At 46.1% G+C, this 22,185-nt stretch overlaps 1 protein-coding gene across 1 annotated transcript in view; it reads right to left on the bottom strand.

The window, feature by feature from the left end:
- The window catches only part of LOC126188478 (beta-3 adrenergic receptor-like), a 121,587-nt gene that overhangs the window by 23,190 nt on the left and 76,212 nt on the right, over positions 1–22,185 (bottom strand). Inside the window, exons 4-5 of the mRNA XM_049930081.1 lie at positions 17,068–17,244; positions 16,734–16,983 (exon numbers count right to left, since the gene is read on the bottom strand). Coding sequence (XP_049786038.1) covers positions 16,734–16,983; positions 17,068–17,244 — 427 coding nt within the window. The remainder of the gene's footprint in view (positions 1–16,733; positions 16,984–17,067; positions 17,245–22,185) is intronic.

The raw sequence follows: 22,185 nt of genomic DNA, 5'->3' as shown, positions 1-22,185 counted from the left end.
TGCCGGCTATTAAAAGTAGATTCTATATCCCATTTCTCTCGAAATTCCTCGCAATGCTTCTCTTGGTTGTAATGTAAGTGCAGGAACTCGAAACCCCATCATAAATATTCCCAGTTGAGATAACCTCCGCTCCGTACTCAGTCTACACTCCTGGAAATTGAAATCAGAACACCGTGAATTCATTGTCCCAGGAAGGGGAAACTTTATTGACACATTCCTGGGGTCAGATACATCACATGATCACACTGACAGAACCACAGGCACATAGACACAGGCAACAGAGCATGCACAATGTCGGCACAGTGTATATCCACCTTTCGCAGCAATGCAGGCTGCTATTCTCCCATGGAGACGATCGTATAGATGCTGGATGTAGTCCTGTGGAACGGCTTGCCATGCCATTTCCACCTGGCGCCTCAGTTGGACCAGCGTTCGTGCTGGACGTGCAGACCGCGTGAGACGACGCTTCATCCAGTCCCAAACATGCTCAATGGGGGACAGATCCGGAGATCTTTCTGGCCAGGGTAGTTGACTTACACCTTCTAGAGCACGTTGGGTGGCACGGGATACATGCGAACGTGCATTGTCCTGTTGGAACAGCAAGTTCCCTTGCCGGTCTAGGAATGGTAGAACGATGGGTTCGATGACGGTTTGGATGTACCGTGCACTATTCAGTGTCCCCTCGACGATCACCAGTGGTGTACGGCCAGTGTAGGAGATCGCTCCCCACACCATGATGCCGGGTGTTGGCCCTGTGTGCCTCGGTCGTATGCAGTCCTGATTGTGGCGCTCACCTGCACGGCGCCAAACACGCATACGACTATCATTGGCACCAAGGCAGAAGCGACTCTCATCGCTGAAGACGACACATTCGTCCCTCCATTCACGCCTGTCGCGACACCACTGGAGGCGGGCTGCACGATGTTGGGGCGTGAGCGCAAGACGGCCTAACGGTGTGCGGGACCGTAGCCCAGCTTCATGGAGACGGTTGCGAATGGTCCTCGCCGATACCCCAGGAGCAACAGTGTCCCTAATTTGCTGGGAAGTGGCGGTGCGATCCCCTACGGCACTGCGTAGGATCCTACGGTCTTGGCGTGCATCCGTGCGTCGCTGCGGTCCGGTCCCAGGTCGACGGGCACGTGCACCTTCCGCCGACCACTGGCGACAACATCGATGTACTGTGGAGACCTCACGTCCCACGTGTTGAGCAATTCGGCGGTACGTCCACCCGGCCTCCCGCATGCCCACTATACGCCCTCGCTCAAAGTTCGTCAACTGCACATACGGTTCACGTCCAGGCTGTCGCGGCATGCTACCAGTGTTAAAGACTGCGATGCCACGGCAAACTGGCTGACACTGACGGCGGCGGTGCACAAATGCTGCGCAGCTAGCGCCATTCGACGGCCAACACCGCGGTTCCTGGTGTGTCCGCTGTGCCGTGCGTGTGATCATTGCTTGTACAGCCCTCTCGCAGTGTCCGGAGCAAGTATGGTGGGTCTGACACACCGATGTCAATGTGTTCTTTTTTCCATTTCCAGGAGTGTATTTCAAATTTTGGCCGAAAAGAAAGGAGTCATTGACTTTACTTTGTATACTCAGAAAGATATACGCTTATATAAAGGATGTTTGTGGTATAAGGACTAAAGACAGTGTACTGAACAACATTACATCAATATTTACTCATATGCAGGTTAATAACTATTAGGAGTAGAACTTTTTAGTTTGGTTAGCACCTCCACGTATACGTGGCTAGAGCAAGCCATCAATGTTTATTTTCCCCTGGGCTGCAGGTCAGTTGAAGAAGTGTGGGCGCAAGACTTTTATGACATCTATAGTAACAGACGTAGTTCACGCAGTGGGGCAGCTGCTACCATGCAGATAACATACTGTAGCAAATAATGTGACTTCTTTGCGGGTAAACAGACGCAGAGAATAAAACACACACTGAAGTGGCTACATATTAAGCTGCCTATGATCACAGTATTTGCACTCACATGTCACGAATAATATGTACTATTTCGATTCACAAGACATGGCTTAGTCCACAATACGTACCTATGGGCATATGCAAATCCTAGACCAAGCATCAGAATTGTTTCAGTATCAGTGTCTGGACAGGAATTATGCAGCACCGTACACTTTATAATGTTACTTAAAATCCGTCTTGATTGCAAATTTTTTATTATTCATATGACCGGTTTCGGTTCATTCAGAACCATCTTCAGATCTGATATTTCAGTTACAGGAGTAACCCGTAGCATGTGAAAGGTGCTGGATTTGGACGGGTTACTCCTGTAACTGAAATATCAGATCTGAAGATGGTTCTGAATGAACCGAAACCGGTCATATGAATAATAAAAAATTTGCAATCAAGACGGATTTTAAGTAACATTATAAAATCACTGATTGCGGTTATCCCGTAAGACATTATGTCTGTTTTTGCAAAAAACCGTACACTTTACCAAACAGATTAACAAGTGCTCTGTATCACCGATTTCTGCGCCAATGGGGACAGTTACCATTGCAGAAACAGGACAGAGGTTTATGCACGACAGGACACCACTCCATTTTCTATAAATAGTGAGACAGTACCGCACTGCAATGTTTCATGGGTGGTGGATTGGTCGAGGCGGTCCGACAGCTAGATCTAACCATTCACCAGATATGAATGCGATGGATAACTAGCAATGGCGCCATTTAAAACTATTCATATATACCAAACCCATTGGCAGTAGGCAGACGTCGCAGGAGGATGTGACAATACATGTGTCCTGATTCACTGCGAAGAATGGCTGAAGAGTGTGTCAGGATGCATGGTGAGTACTATCTAAACCTTGTAGACGGATGAGAATCAGATTGTCCCATATCTCAGCATGTATTGGTTTTCGGAGATATCACAAAATTACCTACTTGTCGCTGTGTTTGACTGTCAGAAATGCTTCTGTGCCTAGTTGCATACAGGCACATGAGTTTCTTCGGGAACAGGTGAAAACCACAACCATCAAATAACTCTGTATTTTCATGAGCAGTCTCTTTTATCGCATGTGGCATGACGCTGTATCCATAGTGTACCACAATATCTTTACGTCATACTGAGATTATACCAGTTTACGCTATCAAATGCTGGTCACCTAGACGTGTTAGTCAGTGTGAACTTTTACATATGACATTATAGTTATAACCTTTTTGTATTTTGGTGGTCACGTTACATGTACTGAATATCAGTAGTTAGGAAGGCCACAGGTTGAATCAAATCCCATTTCGAAGAAATCAATAAAATTCGGTAGAAACACATTAATTACCTTTTTAATCTACCAGCAATCTTCACTCCTTCCCACTGTTGCTCTTGTTGTGAAAGAAACTCTTCCAATCAAACTGATGGTTAACACTCTGTATCACCTCTTCAGGTCTTCTGCCTTGTTTAACGCCAACCAATATCATGATATACGCATTATAGGACGATAGCCTAGCGCGAATCCTTTGACAATGTGCATCACATCTCAGGCAAGATTACTGAGAATATTTTTTATTCTGCATCATCATTATCGCTAGAATTTTCGACAGTACCGTGACTCGATCGATTTAAATGGAGTCTTGACAAATATCTTTCTTCCAAGCAAATTAAATCTGAAAGTCAGTACTGAGCTCATCCTCTGATAAATTCGTGTAGTTATTGAGCACAGATACAGTGCTGTATGACACAAGTAAGGTTTACATTAATTTTAGTAGTAAAATTGATTTTTATTTGTCTTCCTGAAACCTGTACAATGTCTCAGATGTGCAGTTATATTTGACTACTTTTAAGACACAAGACAATTATTTTATTTTCGATGACCACTTATACAAGAATTCTCCGTTGGGTGTCATCACATTCTGTATTCTTAATAATCTACATAAAGAGGCACTAATTTCTATAGTAAATCATATTATACGAAAATATTTCGAAATATATTCCGAAAAATCTTGAGTAATAAGTGGCGGGTAGGTGTGTTAAGCTCTTCAGAATACTCCTTCTTTTCTACAAAAATGGTTCAAATGGCTCGGAGAACTATGGGACTTAACATCTGAGGTCATCAGCCACTAGAACTTAGAACTACTTAAACTTAACTAATGTAAGGACATCACACACATCCATGCCCGAGGCAGGATTCGAATCTGCGATCGTAGCGGTCGCGCGGTTCCAGACTGAAGCGCCTACAAATGCTCGCCCACACCGGCCGGCTTCTTCTCTACAGAAACAAATAAAAGTGTGTACTCTTAAATGTTAGAACTGTCCACAAAAATATACGTATGCATTCGTAAGCAGCATGTCCATGACGATGAACAGAGGAAGAAAACCGTTATAAGATGATGCTGCTTTGAGCGTCATAACTATTTCAACCAATTACGACTCGAATACATTTTGCAACTACTTGGAACTGCTATTTCAGTGCATTGGCTAGTCAGATCACTGCTCAATTTTTCCTTTATAGTGTCGTAAAACACAATGCTCGATAAAAATTCTCTCAAGATTCACTGTTGCAACAGCTCATATGGAGCTCATGAAAAACATTTACAGATCAATAGCACAAGCGGTTCTGAGGTACCAGGTGTCGAGTTATGCTGGAACACCCTTGTTAGTACGTCGTGTGGCGTCCGCAGGGGACAATGTAGGCAACGACTCCGCCGTCCAGTCGCTCGTACTGATGGCGACGACTGTCCTGTGACACGTTGTGCCACTCCTGCTCGACATACTCACGTAGTTCTGTAAGAGTTGTTGGTTAACTGTCGGCAGAGTCACATCTAGTCCCATCATATCCCACCCGTGCAGAAAAGTACATAAATTTCCTTCGGGAACTTGTAAAAACCACAAATATCAGAGAAAACTGTATTGTCACGAGTAGTCTCTTTTATGCGGAGATGCAGAGATCGTGCTGGTCAAGAAAGTTGCTGAACGTCTAGCACAGAACGTTGAGTTTCACGGCTAGTGTGCGTTATCCTATTGGAATAACGCATCACCTACCTGCTGCAAGAATGGCTAAAGAACAGGTAACAACATTCTGTACGTTAGCGTCCCCTCCAGAAACATCAAACGTGAATGAGACTTGGAACTTATCTCACCCCACACCATAAGGCATTTGGTGGAGCCAGTGTGTCATGGACGAATGTATTCCACGAGACAGCGCTCACCAGATCTACGTCGTACGCGCAAACGGCCATCGCCTGCATGCAGACAGAATCTACCTTATCCCTGAAGACCACGCCGCTCCATTCCATCTTCTAAATGACCGTCTGACGGCGTCTGTCTAGTTGTGCACTTCAAGCTGTGGTGTGAGAGGAAGACGGGCTGGAGGTGTGCGTGCCCATATGCCCGTTACTAACAACCAGTTCGCAACAGTTCGTGTTGACACATATTGGCTCTCAAGCCCCTTTGTTTGTGCTGTGGTAGCTGTACGATTTTCCACTGTTGCCCTTACAATACGATGATCCTGGCGGACGTTGGACATTTGCGCTGCGTGGACGTCCAGAACCTCGTCTATGGATGTGAGAACGTTGACGTGACCACTGAATTTGCAACGTTGCACAACACATGCAGCAAGTGCAACTTACGTGGCGATTCTCCAAAAGGACCACCGCCACTCAGAAGATCACAATTTGACCCAATTACGCCCGGGTTCCCGGTTTCGATTTCCGGCGGGGTCAGGGATTTTCTCTGCCTCGTGATGGCTGGGTGTTGTGTGCTGTCCTTAGGTTAGTTAGGTTTAAGTAGTTCTAAGTTCTAGGGGATTGATGACCATAGATGTTAAGTCCCATAGTGCTCAGAGCCATTTTTTTTTGTCCCAACTCATTGAGTTGGCTGTAGCAAGCACAGGCGCGGCTCTGTGGCATGGTTGCCTACTTGCTTCACACGTTTGCGCCACATTGAGCCTTATGGCTGTGATCATTTCCTATTAAAGGGTAGACACAGATGGCGCTCTGGTAGCTGTGTAACTGTGTTACCTCCTGGCAGATGTCGCTGAAACCATTACCAGTACGTCTAATGTCCCTCATGTGGCATATGCCGCCATCAGATCAAACCGACATCATCTTTCCAGGTGCACTATTTTGTTCCGGCATCGTGCTTTCTATGAAAAATGTATGCCTGGAAGAGAAAGAACTTGCTTATTGCACTGAAAAAAAAGAAGGTTAGGTCTAGTTCTGCTTAAAAAATAAGCACTACAAAATGGCTCTGAGCACTATGGGACTTAACACCTGAGGTCATCAGTCCCCTAGAACTTAGAACTACTTAAACCTAACTAACCTAACGACGTCACACACATCCATGCCCGAGGCAGGATTCTAACCTGCGACCGTAGCAGCAGCGCGGTTCCGGACTGAAGCGCCTAGAACCGCACGGCCATACCGGCCGGCTAACCAACATAGAATTGACATGTCAGTGTAATGCTTGCACCTCTGTCGAATACGAACACATCAGTTACGCTAGTGAATGTAAATCTCTGGAATTATAGGGAAGCCTCTGCTTGTGACGACTTGGCATAATATAGGCTATTTCTGATGTGTTATATTGCCGCTGGAGCTAAATTTACACGAATAACATATCTGAGTAACCTACCATATGTCTTGAAATCTGAGAAGCTTTACCCGATCATCTCATATGTAAGTGTTGCTACATGCTCTAAAGATCCCATCTGTCTACTAAGATCCATTAGTAGGTATCTTATTCATTTACATTTGCGTCGAGATTTTTTACCGCTTCGTGTTCTGTAATTCAAACTTTTAATTTCCGTAAGAAAAGTTTTCCTTGTCGCAGGCGCTGTGTGAAAGTACCGTACGGGCTTACACAATAGGTTACTACAAAAGTATAGTAATTCTCGGGACGACCATAAGATTGTGAGGCTCACAGCATAAATGCCCATTTCCACCAGACGAGAAGACGATCACGCTTTTAGCTCGAGTTAAGCTTCCCTCTCGCAACCACCAACTATAAATCCCGCTCGACCAATAGGATAGTAGAGATGAGATGCCGTCATCATAATGGAACTAGCAGCGGCGCTTTCGAGCCATTGCAACCCAACTGACATAAGACATTAATATCTCTCAAACGGATTGCTGAGGACTTCATGGTCTGTCAAAGAGGAAAGATCGAGATTAGAACGTGTACAATTCTTGTCTATGGGTGAGATACACAGGTGGTTTGATGTGCCATCGCGCCTAGCATCTTGTATGGCCACACTATAATCGGAACAACAGCCATGATATTGGAAAGTCAGCTAGCTCACAGACTCTCAGTTCACCTACGAACTTACCAGTCGTGGTAAATCAAGTATCCCCTCAGATCGACTCTCTTGTAGCACAGATAACTACGTAATGTGCTCCCTTACTGAACTTGGGGGCAATTGGAACCGTACCATACGTGTGACTGTCTGATGGGAACGATGAAGTATCAAATACAGGAAATCTGACTGTAGGGCAGACGGTGCGCCGCTTGTAGTATTTGCACATAAATACACAACCTTAGTAGAAGATCTGACATCAGGCAAAGAAAGTTACGACATAGAAAACAATTTACTTGCTGCAATAAGGAGAACCCTACAACGAGCTTTGAACCTACTTCCATCAGTAACCACAGCACATTTCTGTTTCTTGGTCTAAACTGAGCAAGACAGTTCAGTAGTTAACGAAATGGACTCGTTTCTGAGGAATGAGGAATTCACATAACCGGCTGGCTATACAGAGCTGAGCAATTAGGATACCCCTTCGATTTGAGTATGGCCAGTCCTGTCCCTGACCTTATCCTATTGTTGGCATATCTTTGTTGGCATGACACTAAATTCTAGTTTTACTTATTTTTTCTTCTAGGCATAAGAACCTCAAAACACTGATGCATAGTTTTGTATATCCAGCCGATCTGCGGAATACTTCCAGCATCTGTGACGCTTGAATTAGCGATCTGAACCGACTTCACACTGGCAGTAAATTTTAGACACGAACCTTCCTCATGAATGAGTCCAACTAATAATGAAACCCTATCAAAATTCCTACAGCAGTTTCTGAGTTTAGTCTCCACATTCATAAAAAATGGTGGGGTAATTTAAATCATCATTATATAGGCCTACATAAACTTTCTTCGTGAATTAATCTATTAGTGAAAACCACATGAAAATCTCTACAGTAGCTCCTCGATTAGCCTTCATATACAGGTTGAACAGTGTCGCATGCAACTTTCTATGTATATTGGTACAGACCAGTACTACTGGAAAGTAATGGCAGTTTGACTACAGTGATCACATATGTGACATTATGTTTCATCAAAGAATGTTCTCCTTATGCGTAAATAACCTGAATAAAGGGAATAAAATCATCAGTAAAAACGAAGAGAGATTTTCTGTTTGCACTACTAAGTTTTTGACAGGAATATACCTTCCATTCCCGTCTGCTCAGGGATAGGCTTATACAAAATGGTATTACTGATTTATTTACGAACCTCATCCAGGGCTTTGAGCTGCTGTACATGAATTTTACTCCACTGCGATACTCTCTGTAACGCATTACATGTTGTACTTTGACCAGATGCGAATAGTTAGAACCCAAATATCTGTGGTAGGCACTGTGCTCTGCTGTAGATGGCCCTGCTTGTGGCTGTAAGGATGGATTGCCGTATTTTTGTGATCATTACGGATTAAAATATCCTATTCTGCCAGTAATCATAATAAAATTTTGTGGTCTTTATTGTCAGTTTTTGTACTACACTCCTGGAAATGCCGGCCGCGGTGGTCTAGCGGTTCCGGCGCTGCAGTGCGGAACCGCGGGACTGCTACGGTCGCAGGTTCGAATCCTGCCTCGGGCATGGGTGTGTGTGATGTCCTTAGGTTAGTTAGGTTTAAGTAGTTCTAAGTTCTAGGGGACTTATGACGTAAGATGTTGAGTCCCATAGTGCTCAAGAGCCATTTTGAACTCCTGGAAATGGAAAAAAGAACACATTGACACCGGTGTGTCAGACCCACCATACTTGCTCCGGACACTGCGAGAGGGCTGTACAAGCAATGATCACACGCACGGCACAGCGGACACACCAGGAACCGCGGTGTTGGCCGTCGAATGGCGCTAGCTGCGCAGCATTTATCCACCACTGCCGTCAGTGTCAGCCAGTTTCCCGTGGCACACGGAGCTCCATCGCAGTCTTTAACACTGGTAGCATGCCGCGACAGCGTGGACGTGAACCGTATGTGCAGTTGACGGACTTTGAGCGAGGGCGTATAGTGGGCATGCGGGAGGCCGGGTGGACGTACCGCCGAATTGCTCAACACGTGGGGCGTGAGGTCTCCACAGTACATCGATGTTGTTGCCAGTGGTCGGCGGAAGGTGCACGTGCCCGTCGACCTGGGACCGGACCGCAGCGACGCACGGATGCACGCCAAGACCGTACGATCCTACACAGTGCCGTAGGGGACCGCACCGCCACTTCCCAGAAAATTAGGGACACTGTTGCTCCTGGGGTATCGGCGAGGACCATTCGCAACCGTCTCCATGAAGCTGGGCTACGGTCCTGCACACCGTTAGGACGTCTTCCGCTCACGCCCCAACATCGTGCAGCCCGCCTCCAGTGGTGTCGCGACAGGCGTGAATGGAGGGACGAATGGAGACGTGTCGTCTTCAGCGATGAGAGTCGCTTCTGCCTTGGTGCCAATGATGGTCGTATGCCTGTTTGGCGCCGTGCAGGTGAGCGCCACAATCAGGACTGCATACGACTGAGGCACACAGGGCCAACATCCGGCATCATGGTGTGGGGAGCGATCTCCTACACTGGCCGTACACCACTGGTGATCGTCGAGAGGACACTGAATAGTGCACGGTACATCCATACCGTCATCGAACCCATCGTTCTACCATTCCTAGACCGGCAAGGGAACTTGCTGTTCCAACAGGACAATGCACGTCCGCATGTATCCCGTGCCACCCAACGTGCTCTAGAAGGTGTAAGTCAACTACCCTGGCCAGCAAGATCTCCGGATCTGTCCCCCATTGAGCATGTTTGGGACTGGATGAAGCGTCGTCTCACGCTGTCTGCACGTCCAGCACGAACGCTGGTCCAACTGAGGCGCCAGGTGGAAATGGCATGGCAAGCCGTTCCACAGGACTACATCCAGCATCTCTAGGATCGTCTCCATGGGAGAATAGCAGCCTGCATTGCTGCGAAAGGTGGATATACACTGTACTAGTGCCGACATTGTGCATGCTCTGTTGCCTGTGTCTATGTGCCTGTGGTTCTGTCAGTGTGATCATGTGATGTATCTGACCCCAGGAATGTGTCAATAAAGTTTCCCCTTCCTGGGACAATGAATTCACGGTGTTCTTATTTCAATTTCCAGGAGTGTACATATTAGTAGCAATGGTAACAGTAGTAGTATTAGTAGTAATTTTTGTCTGTTATACACATTTTTACCAATAATTAATTGTGAAGATCGAGTTTTACAGGTGTAGATATCACCCCAAACTGAGCCAAAGACAGTCTGACTGCAATTGTGTACATTATATCCTTTCTTATAGAATTTTATCCACGTTCGGCACTATCATCCTTGGACTGAAATGAATTGCCAATCAGAAGTTTGGTCAGAGTTTAAGGACTTTGGAAATTTTTGTTTAGTTGGCAAAACTGCTTAAATAAGAGTCTGAAAAATTCTCGCATATCGTGCGAAAAACTTAGTGCGGGGACTTTACCACTAGCAAAGTTTATGGCACAGTTCAAAAGTTTCAGTTGCCTGTTGCTTAAAACAGTTTCATTTAATGTTTCGTTCCTGTTGTTATACGAGTTTTACTGTGTCGTTACAAGGTGAGAGAGATACGCAGATATACCACCCCGTAGTCGTGACGGATCACGTGATGAATTCTGGAGGTTCTAGTAGCGGAACACATGAGACAACGACCATAACTGTTTAGTTTTTACTTGGCACTACGTCTGTAGAAGATACTATCATAGGATGCCTAGGTTTCTGGTGTGCTAAGTATTCTTAGGGAACTAGTGGGTTACCTATTATTTGGTCCAACTTATCCTTACGAATTAAACAGAGCAGCTCTCGGATCGTTCAATTGTGTCCTAGTCATTTACGTTGTTTTAGATATTGATGTGAGGTTGAGACATTTAATTTAAGAACTGTAGGTGAATATACATTCTGCAGTTTGTTATTCCGCGTCGGTTCATTAGGCCTGCGCTATGTTTGACTTTCATGCTATTCCGTTAATGTGTTTGTGCCGTTTTCTTTGATGGCTTTCATTTTTCTGTTACTACTATAAATATTGTATTTGTGAGAGTTTGTTAAATTAATTCCAGAGTCTTCCTATTTACTGCAAATTTCTTCGAGGTTTTGAGAAGAGAGTCACTGTTCATCGAATCATACGCTTTTTAAAAAAGAAGAAATATTAGCACTAACTCTGTGATCGGTGTTTTTATATACTTAATTATTTCATTAAATTTTAAAATTTGCACTGCAGAGAAGGTGCTATTTCTAAATCCAGCTTGATACTCTCCTATTTCTTTACGGTGTATTACCGAGCATTTAAAATGTCCAAAAGAGCTATTGATAAGGTTTTGTATTCTGAGAAAAGTAATAAAATTCCTCTCTAATTATTTATATCTGTTTTGTGAACTAACGCACGTTTCCAGTTTTCTGTAATCGTTTCAGAGTACCAGAAACTATCCACTTTTCCCTTTAAGATTATGAACTCTACACTAGATGTTCACTATATTTTTAAATTTCTGCTGACAGGCCTTCTTCACCTAGGGCCCTGTTGCATTTTAATTGTTGATGCAACATTAATCGATGCTTGGTGGTTCTGGAGTCTCATTTGGAATACTATCAATGAATTACACTTGTTTGGTCGGTTTTTCGTAGTTCAACAATTTTTCATAATAAGCTGATAGTAACTTACAATTTTCTTCATTGTTGAGTGTGAGTTTTCCATATTCTTTCCTGAAAATTAGCGATTGCGGATTGTACCCAGACACACTGTTCTGAAATGTTTTGTAACAACTCCTGTATTATGTTTTTGAAGTGTTCTTTTATAGTATCATGTTGCTCCTTTTCCAAGCACCGTTTTGGAATCACTTATCCTTACCTAATTGAGTGCTGTAGTCCCTCATCGTGGTTATTCTGTTGTTTATATAAACTTTCGACAGACTTTTTTTCAGATGCTGGGGAGCTCTCTCTTACTAGAAATTTGGTGCGAAATGGGGCCGAGGCTAGATGAGGCAGCTGAGCCGTCAACGACCCACCGACAGGAAGTGGGTCTCTGGAGTTGAGGGTAAGCGGCAAAGGCTGGGCCACTCATAATTACTTTAAGACTGGGCAGTAGATCACAATTTAGACGTATAGCAAAACCAAACACTCCAGAGTAATCACGTCACAGAATTATATGTTTTGAGACATAGGCATCACGTATATCCCAAAAAATTCAGATGTTATGTCGTGACAGCAGATGTAAACTCCTTTAAAAACATTAAAATTTAATAACAATTGAACTCTTCATGTAATCTTGAGAAATGAGGTATTAAATCATAGCAGAAGACACCAGCTATCTTCCTTAAAATCCACACATCTGTATACATTTTCTTTATAGACTTATTATCTGCTTTTTATTATTTCAATACACTAACAAAAGGAAAATTTGCAACCTCCTCAAGGAATGTGTTTAGCAGCACCAGGTTGTAGGATTAGCGATTCATTCAAACGGTTCGTATTACTCTGAGCACTATGGGACTTAATATCTGAGGTCATCAGTCCCCTAGACTTAGAACTACTTAAACCTAACTAACCTAAGGACATCACACACAGCCATGCCCGAGGGAGGATTCGAACTTGTGACTGTAGCAGCAGCGCGGTTCTAGACTGTAGCGCCTAGAACCGCTCGGCCACAGCGGCCGGCAGCGATTCATTCGTCACAGTCAATGGCTATCACATGTTGCTCAAGAGGTCTGTTGGACATCCTCGATTTTGTTTCTGCAGGCAGTAACTGTGCTGAGTTTAGGGGTGAACAGTGTTCGAAACATTCATTGTAGGGTACAGCCATGTAGCACTGACAGGTGCATATACCTGCTGAACAGAATCGGCCATTTGAATGGAGCCGTATTGGGGTTAGCGGGAAACTGTATTCAACAGTGGTCTGTGAAACATTTTCACGCGTGTAGATCAGGTTCTGGCCATCGTCATGGTACATACGGTTTTCAACTTCGACGTTTGGTGTGAGCAGTGATGGTTGAGTCTACTGTGCCGTCAGGTACCATTGGGTACAATCTTCTTGCTAGGAGATTAAGATCACCTGTGCCTCTTTTCAGGCTACCTCTGACACCACGACACCGCCAAGCATTGATACTCTGGTGTTGTGAAATAGCTGATAATGGAATGGCACTCTGATGTATTCACTCATGACATCAGTTGGTTACGTATCCAGAATGCATTCGCTCACGACACACAGGTTCCTTCCGAGACTTCATGGTGGGGGGCACCATCAGTTACTACTTGCGATCACATTTGGTGTTTCTGTAAGATAAACTAAGCATTGCCGCTACGCTGGATAAGGTGTTATCCCTGTGTTACAGCCTTTTGTTCGACAGCAAGGTGATGTGCTTCCTCAGCATCACCATGCACCACCTCATACGCCTGATTTGATGAAACCTGCTCCCTGTGGTGTACTATAACTGCCCTGACCGACAAGATCACCAGATCTATCGTCAGTTGAACATGTATGGGGACATGGTGAAGTCAGAACTTACATTTACTTTAGCCTCTGTTAGAACACGTGACGAACTGCAACAAAATGCACAAAATGTTTGAGACACTCTATCGCAGGATGCCATTCGGCACCCGTATGGTCGTTTGCAGGTGAGAATGCCACCTGCGTTGCCCCCAGGGCTCGGACACTAGGAGCTGATGCAACTGTTTGGCCGTCGTCTACTGTGACATGTCTGTTTTGTTTGGTTAGAATTTGTTGTGGCCCTACATGATGAACTACTTGTGAATGAGCTAAGTTTCTAACTTTCTCCAGCAGTGCCTCCCGGGGAGGGGGGGGGAGGAGGGGGAGGGGGGGAGCGGTTCTAGGCGCTACAGTCTGCAACCGCGCGACCGATACGGTCGTAGGTTCGAATCCTGCCTCGGGCATGGATGTGTGTGATGTCCTTAGGTTAGTTGGGTTTAAGTAGTTCTAAGTTCTAGGGGACTGATGACCTCAGAAGTTAAGTACCATAGTGCTCAGAGCCATTTGAACCATTTTCTCTAGCAGTGTACGCGAAGATGCCACATTTACACAGAAAATGAATGTAGCATGGCTTTCCTCGTACCTTCGCTATGTGCCCATTTGTATACATTTTACGCGATTTCTAGCTTACTTAATGAAACATTAAATTGGGCCTTGAAAGTGGTATTCTGAATAGAATGATTGAACAGAGCTTCTGTTAAACAGGTCACTTCTATTTTTCCCTTACTTTAGCAACTATTATGTAACAATTTATTGTAAGGGCGCCTCTGGTCTGTAATGTCACTGTACGTAGTAGCACCTTCTTTAGTTATGAGTTCCGCTTCGAACTGAGTCCCGATATGGCATACCAACCTGACTGTCGCCCAGAATAAAGCCTGTCATCCAGGAGTGATGGTCAGGGGCGCCATTTCATTACATAGATGGACGCCCTTGTTTGTTATCTGCGGTTTCCTTATAGTACAGCGGAACGTCGACGAATGATACCCCGCCTCCCCATCCCCCACTTTTTTCCTTCATGCAACCATCCTGGGCTTACATTTCAGCAAGATAGTGGCTGCTGGTAGATGACGAGAGTTTCTGCTGTTTGTGGCCACCGCATCTCTCACCAACTGAGAACGCTTAGAGCGTTATTTGCAGGAAGCTCAAACCAGCTCGGGATTTTGACGGCCTTACGCGACACTTGGACAGAATTTTGCACGATATCCCTCAGGAGGATGTCCAGCAACTTTGTTCATCAACGACAATCCGAACGACTGATTGTATAAAGACCTGAGGTGGATCGTCATGCGGGCTGATGACTTGTACAATTTGTGAAGCTCATTATCTCGAACAAATCATGCAAGTTTTCTGAAATTACAATCACTTGTTTGTCTGTACATGTACATCATATGTACCGATTTCTGTCCGATTCTGATAATTCCCTCGTGGTGCGTCGTTCTTTACTTGTGTTATATGGAGCAATAACATATTTATCCTTAAGCTATATGTGTATATGATTGACTATATACACTCCTGGAAATGGAAAAAAGAACACATTGACACCGGTGTGTCAGACCCACCATACTTGCTCCGGACACTGCGAGAGGGCTGTACAAGCAATGATCACACGCACGGCACAGCGGACACACCAGGAGCCGCGGTGTTGGCCGTCGAATGGCGCTAGCTGCGCAGCATTTGTGCACCGCCGCCGTCAGTGTCAGCCAGTTTGCCGTGGCATACGGAGCTCCATCGCAGTCTTTAACACTGGTAGCATGCCGCGACAGCGTGGACGTGAACCGTATGTGCAGTTGACGGACTTTGAGCGAGGGCGTATAGTGGGCATGCGGGAGGCCGGGTGGACGTACCGCCGAATTGCTCAACACGTGGGGCGTGAGGTCTCCACAGTACATCGATGTTGTCGCCAGTGGTCGGCGGAAGGTGCACGTGCCCGTCGACCTGGGACCGGACCGCAGCGACGCACGGATGCACGCCAAGACCGTACGATCCTACACAGTGCCGTAGGGGACCGCACCGCCACTTCCCAGAAAATTAGGGACACTGTTGCTCCTGGGGTATCGGCGAGGACCATTCGCAACCGTCTCCATGAAGCTGGGCTACGGTCACGCACACCGTTAGGCCGTCTTCCGCTCACGCCCCAACATCGTGCAGCCCGCCTCCAGTGGTGTCGCGACAGGCGTGAATGGAGGGACGAATGGAGACGTGTCGTCTTCAGCGATGAGAGTCGCTTCTGCCTTGGTGCCAATGATGGTCGTATGCGTGTTTGGCGCCGTGCAGGTGAGCGCCACAATCAGGACTGCATACGAACGAGGCACACAGGGCCAACACCCGGCATCATGGTGTGGGGAGCGATCTCCTACACTGGCCGTACACCACTGGTGATCGTCGAGGGGACACTGAATAGTGCACGGTACATCCAAACCGTCATCGAACCCATCGTTCTACCATTCCTAGACCGGCAAGGGAACTTGCTGTTCCAACAGGACAATGCACGTCCGCATGTATCCTGTGCCATCCAACGTGCTCTAGAAGGTGTAAGTCAACTACCCTGGCCAGCAAGATCTCCGGATCTGTCCCCCAATGAGCATGTTTGGGACTGGATGAAGCGTCGTCTCACGCGGTCTGCACGTCCAGCACGAACGCTGGTCCAACTGAGGCGCCAGGTGGAAATGGCATGGCAAGCCGTTCCACAGGACTACATCCAGCATCTCTACGATCGTCTCCATGGGAGAATAGCAGCCTACATTGCTGCGAAAGGTGGATATACACTGTACTAGTGCCGACATTGTGCATGCTCTGTTGCCTGTGTCTATGTGCCTGTGGTTCTGTCAGTGTGATCATGTGATGTATCTGACCCCAGGAATGTGTCAATAAAGTTTCCCCTTCCTGGGACAACGAATTCACGGTGTTCTTATTTCAATTTCCAGGAGTGTATTAGTTGTAATTTCAATTGAACTTCTAAATTGTTAAAAAATCGGATACAGTGGTCAAGAAACGGTTGCACCAACCTTGATCTCCTGCATTCGCGCCGCGTAGATGATGGGGTTGAGCAAGGTCTTGAGTATGATGAGGAAGTTGACGGTGGTGTAGATGAAGAACATGCGTAACTTGTCGCGCGGCGTCTCGGGGAACGGGAACGGGCAGTCGGCGCAGACGAGCACGAAGACGAGCACGCCCGGCATAAGGCCGACCACGTACGAGCCGAGGATGAGCAGCGTGGTGCGGATGGCCTTGACGCTGCGCGCCATCTGCTGGTTGCTGTGCTGGTGCTGGTGGTGGTGCTGGTGGGGCGCGTGGTGGTGGTGGTGGGCGCGGCGCTGGCTGCCGCGGTGGCGCTGCGGCGCGCCGCCCGTGCTCGTGCTCGTGGTCGTGCGTAGGCTCGCGCGGCTGAAGCGCAGCCGGCTTGCCTGGTGCCGCCGCACGATCACGAAGATGTGCGCGTAGATGATCGCCATCAGCAGCAGCGGTCCGAAGAACAGCGAGGAGAAGGTCGCCCGGAACTTGCAGAACAGCAGGAAGCTGCGCCGTGGGAAACGCGCTGTTGTCGCCCCGCCGAAATCTGTCTACAATATGCGCTATACTGCCAGCTGCCGCGCTCTATGCTAGACATCGGACCACTGTGGAGCTTATAGCTGGTAGTTGCGTCGCAAGACCTGTTACCTTAAGGGGACCTGGACGTCATGAGGACCAAAACTTTTAATTTAAAAAAAATTGTCTGATTCATCTTGATTCTAAAAATACACTACTGGCCATTAAAATTGCTACACCAAGAAGAAATGCAGATGATAATTGGGTGTTCATTGGACAAATATATGATACTAAAACTGACATCTGATTACATTTTCACGCAATTTGGGTGCATAGATCCTGAGAAATCAGAACAATCAACTCTGGGCGTAATAACAGCATTGATACGCCTGGTGACGAGCCAGTTGCTCGGCCACCATTGACCAAACGTTTTCAATTGGTGAGAGATCTGGACAATGTGGTGGCCAGGGCAGCAGTCGAACGTTTTATGTATCCAGAAAGGCCCGTGCAGGACCTGCAACATGCAGTCGTGCATTATCCTGCTGAAACGTAGGGTTTCTCAGGGATCGAATGAAGGGTAGAGCCACGGGTCGTATCAAATCTGAAATGTAACGTCCACTGTTCAAAGTGCCTCCAATGCGAACAAGAGGTGACCGAGACGTGTAACCAATGGCACCCCATACCATCACGTCTGGTGATAAGCCGGTATGGCGATGAATACACGCTTCTAATGTGCGTTCACCGCGATGTCTCCAAACTTGGATGAGACCATTATGATGCTGTAAACAGAACCTGGATTCATCCGAAAAATGGCGTTTTGCCATTCGTGCTCTCAGGTTCGTCGTTGAGTACACCATCGCAGGCGCTCCTGTCTGAGATGCGGCGTCAAGGGTAACCGCAGCCATGGTCTCCGAGCTGATAGTCCATGCTGCTGCAAACGTCGTCGAACTGTTCGTGCAGATGGTTGTTGTCTTGCAAACGTCCCCATCTGTTGACTCAGGGGTCGAGACGTGGCTGCACGATCCGTTACAGCCAAGTGGATAAGATGCCTGTCATCTCGACAACTAGTGCTACGAGGCCGTTGGGATCCAGCACGGCGTTCCGTATTATCCTCCTGAACCCACCGATTCCATATTCTGCTAACAGTCATTGGATCTCGACGAACGCGAGCAGCAATGTCGCAATACGATAAACCGCAATCGCGATAGGCTACAATCCGACCTTTATCAAAGTCGGAAACGTGATGGTGCGCATTTCTCCTCCTTATACGAGACACCACAACAAAGATTCACAAGTCAACGCCGGTCAAATGCTGTTTGTGTATGAGAAATCGATTGGAAACTTTCCTCATGTCAGCACTTTGCAGGTGTCTCCACCGGTGCCAACCTTGTGTGAATGCTCTGAAAAGATAATCTTTTCTTTACTTTTTCTTGTCCGGAGATTTGTTTCAAAGCCTTTCAGCCCATGTCGGGCCAAGTCCAATGTTTCTCTCTTCTCAAGCCATAGTTTGTCAAGGGTACACCTTGTGGGGCAGATGGAACACTGTAGAAGGTGTTCCATATCTTGAACTTCACCAAAGTCGCATTTGTTGTCTCCTTCGTCCTTGAATCCCCATTTGACTAGGTTTGCTTTAACAAGTGCTACGCCTGTTCTGATGCGGTTCAGTGTTCTCCAAATCTTCCAGCTTGATACACTGCCGGTGGGTATTTCTCGTGAGACAGGGTAGTCCTTCGGAGGCTCGTTCAATTCACTAGTGAGAAATATCTTGCGGGATTTAAGTCTGCTACGTCCACTTGAAGAACCATGCAGCGGGTGGCGCTCGTCGAAAATCTGTTTAAATTTTTCTGTATGTTCGTGCGCAATTCTTCGGGATTCAGGAGATGAGAATCCAGCTGCTTTGTATATTTTTCCAAGTGGAGTGGGTTTCATGCATCTTGTTGTTAGCCTGCATGTTTCATTAAGGACTGTAATGACTTTTTTGGCATGTGTGGGTCGAGGCCATACAGGGCATGCATATTCTGCCATGGAGAAGCAAAGTGCTTGAGCAGTTGTTCGTAATACAGTCGGACTAACTCCCCATTTACTATTCGTCCGGTTTCTTTAAATATTGTTCCTGGCAGCAAATTTTTGGCAGGTTTTTTCACAGTGGTATCTGTACGTCAGTGATCTATCCAGCACGGCACCAAGGTATGTTGGTTTGTCCGTATGGTCCAGTTTGTTGCCATTCCAGGTGACATTCAGCTTCCTGTTTGCCTGTTTTGTACGGAGGTGGAAAGCGCTAACCTGTGTCTTAGATGGATTTGGTTTGAGGGAGTTCTCTTTATAGTATTCAGACATTACGTGTAGCGAGCTTTCTAATTTCCCTTCTACTTCCTCGAAGCTATTTCCTTGCGCTGTAATGGCCAGATCATCGGCATACAAGAAATGGGTAGTCTGTTCCGGTGTTGGTTGATCATTGGTATATAGATTAAATAGTAGGGGGACCAGCACACTGCCCGGGGTGAGACCGTTCTTTTGTCGACGCCATCGATTTTTTTTTTCCTTCCAGCATTACATAGAACTGTCTGTTTTGCAGCAGAGATTCAATGGTTTTTGTGAACTGGTGATCCTTAAATGTACAGTACAGTTTTTCCATGAGCTTTCTGTGGTTGACGGTGTCGTATGCAGAACTTAAGTCCACCAATGCTACACCTGTTATTTGTTTGTTTTCAGATCCTTCCTCTATGTGTTCTGTGAGTGCTAGGATTTGATTGGTGCATGATTTCCCGCGTCTGAATCCAGCCTGTTGGGGAATGAGCTTTTGGTCTGCGATACTTGCTATGCGGTTTAGGATTATTCGTTCGTACAGTTTGTACAGATGGCACAGGAGTGCTACTGGGCGGTAGTTCTTCGGTTGACCTGCGTCTTTCACAGGTTTTAGTAGCGCCACTACCTTTGATTTCCTCCACATCTTTGGGATCTTACACGTTTTTAAGCAATGATTAAAGAGCTGCAGGATCCATTGCTTGGCACTAGGTCCGAGCTGGTTGATCTGTTCCACGCATATATCGTCGCTGCTTTCCCGTTTTTCATTGAGTTCATTCCATGATTAAGATCTTTCATGATAATTGGTATTTCGAACATGTTTGACTCTAATCATTTGCATATCACAGCATCTTCTTCCTGTCGGTTAAATTTCGCGTCTGTAGCACGTCATCTTCGTGGTGCAGCAATTTTAATGGCCAGTAGTGCGTATACATTTCTATAGGACCTCATTCTTTTCATGTTTAAATGCCTGTCTAAACCAGATACTCGTGAATACCAGCTGTCTCATTACTGTCAAACATAAATTCTTGCCTGGAATGTCTCTTTATTTAGTTCTGTTGCTAGAAACTCTTTCAAGGGGACGCTGACAACCTCGCCGTAGAGCGCCCTTAAAATCAAAACACACGCACAAATTCTTACGGTAGAACTAAAGCCAATTTATATTTATCTTTCAGATTCTTAATTCCTGGAAAAAATTTTACATAGCGAAACACAGATTCCGAATGACTGCTCCAATAGTTGCATTTGGGAACACTTGCCAAAAACTCTTTCTGTTGGCATGTCATTGTTTCTGAGTAGTATGATGGGCACCATAAAATATTTCAAAGATGGAGTAACAAGCAGATCAAAGACTCCTGTTACGTTGGTGACGAACACATATAAACGTGACCTTCAGCACAGTCTTCTTCCTTCCGATCATTTATGCTTCTAAAACAAGATAAAAACCATTTTTCCAGTGTATTTATATAGGTTAATTTTATTAGTTTCATTATTAACCTTTTAATTCTTCAGTCACTCTAGAACCCGATATTTTCCTGGCTAACATTTGCGAAGGGCATCGTTTGTTCCTGGACATAGGCACACATAACGTGTTTTAATCGGTACAATAATGACAGTTCGTAATTGTAACACAGATTAGTCCCTATTTTGACAGTTGTTCCACATTACACGGGGACCGTTCCCATTTCTTTTTCCTTTCAGATACTGCCTCGTTGTTTTTTAGAAACGGTTCAGTTTCTAATTTCTAATTCCATTCCTTCGCTTTTATACAATGGGCATTCATCATTAATGATGGGCTTAACACCTGAAGATCCAAGCCATGCCAACTGTTACTCTGCGGCATTCTGTAATATGCTATGTGATCAAAAGTATCCGGACACCTGGCTGAAAATGACTGAAAAGTTGTGGCGCTCTCCATCGATTATGCTGGAATTCAGTGTGGTGTTGGCCCACCCTTAGCCTTGGTGACAGCCTCCACTCTCGAGCGCATACGTTCAGTCAGGTGTTGAAATGATGCTTGCGGAATGGCGGCCCATTCTTCACGGAGTGCTGCACTGAGGAGAGGTATCGATGTTGGTCGGTGAGGCCTGGCACAAAGTCGGCGTTCCAAAATACCCCAAAGGTGTGCTGTAGGATTCACGTCAGCACTTTGCGCAGGCCAGTCCATTACAGGGATGTTATGGTTGTGTAACCACTCCGCCACAGGCTGTGCATTATGAACAGGTGCTCGATCGCGTTGAAAGATACAATCGCCATCCCCGAGCTGCTCTTCAACAACAGGAAACGAAAAGTGCTTAAAACATCAATATAGGCCTGTGCTGTGATTGTGCCACGCAAAACAACAAGGGGTGCAAGCCCCCTCCATGAAAAACACGATTACACCATAACACCACCGCCTCCGAATCTTACTGTCGGCGCTACACACGCTAGCAGATGACGTTCACCAGGCATTCGCCGTACCCATAGCCGGCCATCGGATCGCCAAATTGTGTACCGTGATTCGTCGCTACACACAACTTTTTTCCACTCTCAAATCGTCCAATATCTACGCTCCTTACACCAAGCTAGGCGTCGTTTGGCATTTACCGGCGTAATGTGTGGGTTATGAGCAGCCGCTCGACCATGAAA

This window comes from Schistocerca cancellata, chromosome 5 (assembly GCF_023864275.1).
Source record: "Schistocerca cancellata isolate TAMUIC-IGC-003103 chromosome 5, iqSchCanc2.1, whole genome shotgun sequence".
Taxonomy (NCBI): domain Eukaryota; kingdom Metazoa; phylum Arthropoda; class Insecta; order Orthoptera; family Acrididae; genus Schistocerca; species Schistocerca cancellata.
Note: the sequence above shows the minus strand (reverse complement) of the source record. Positions and strands in the feature narration are given on the sequence as shown.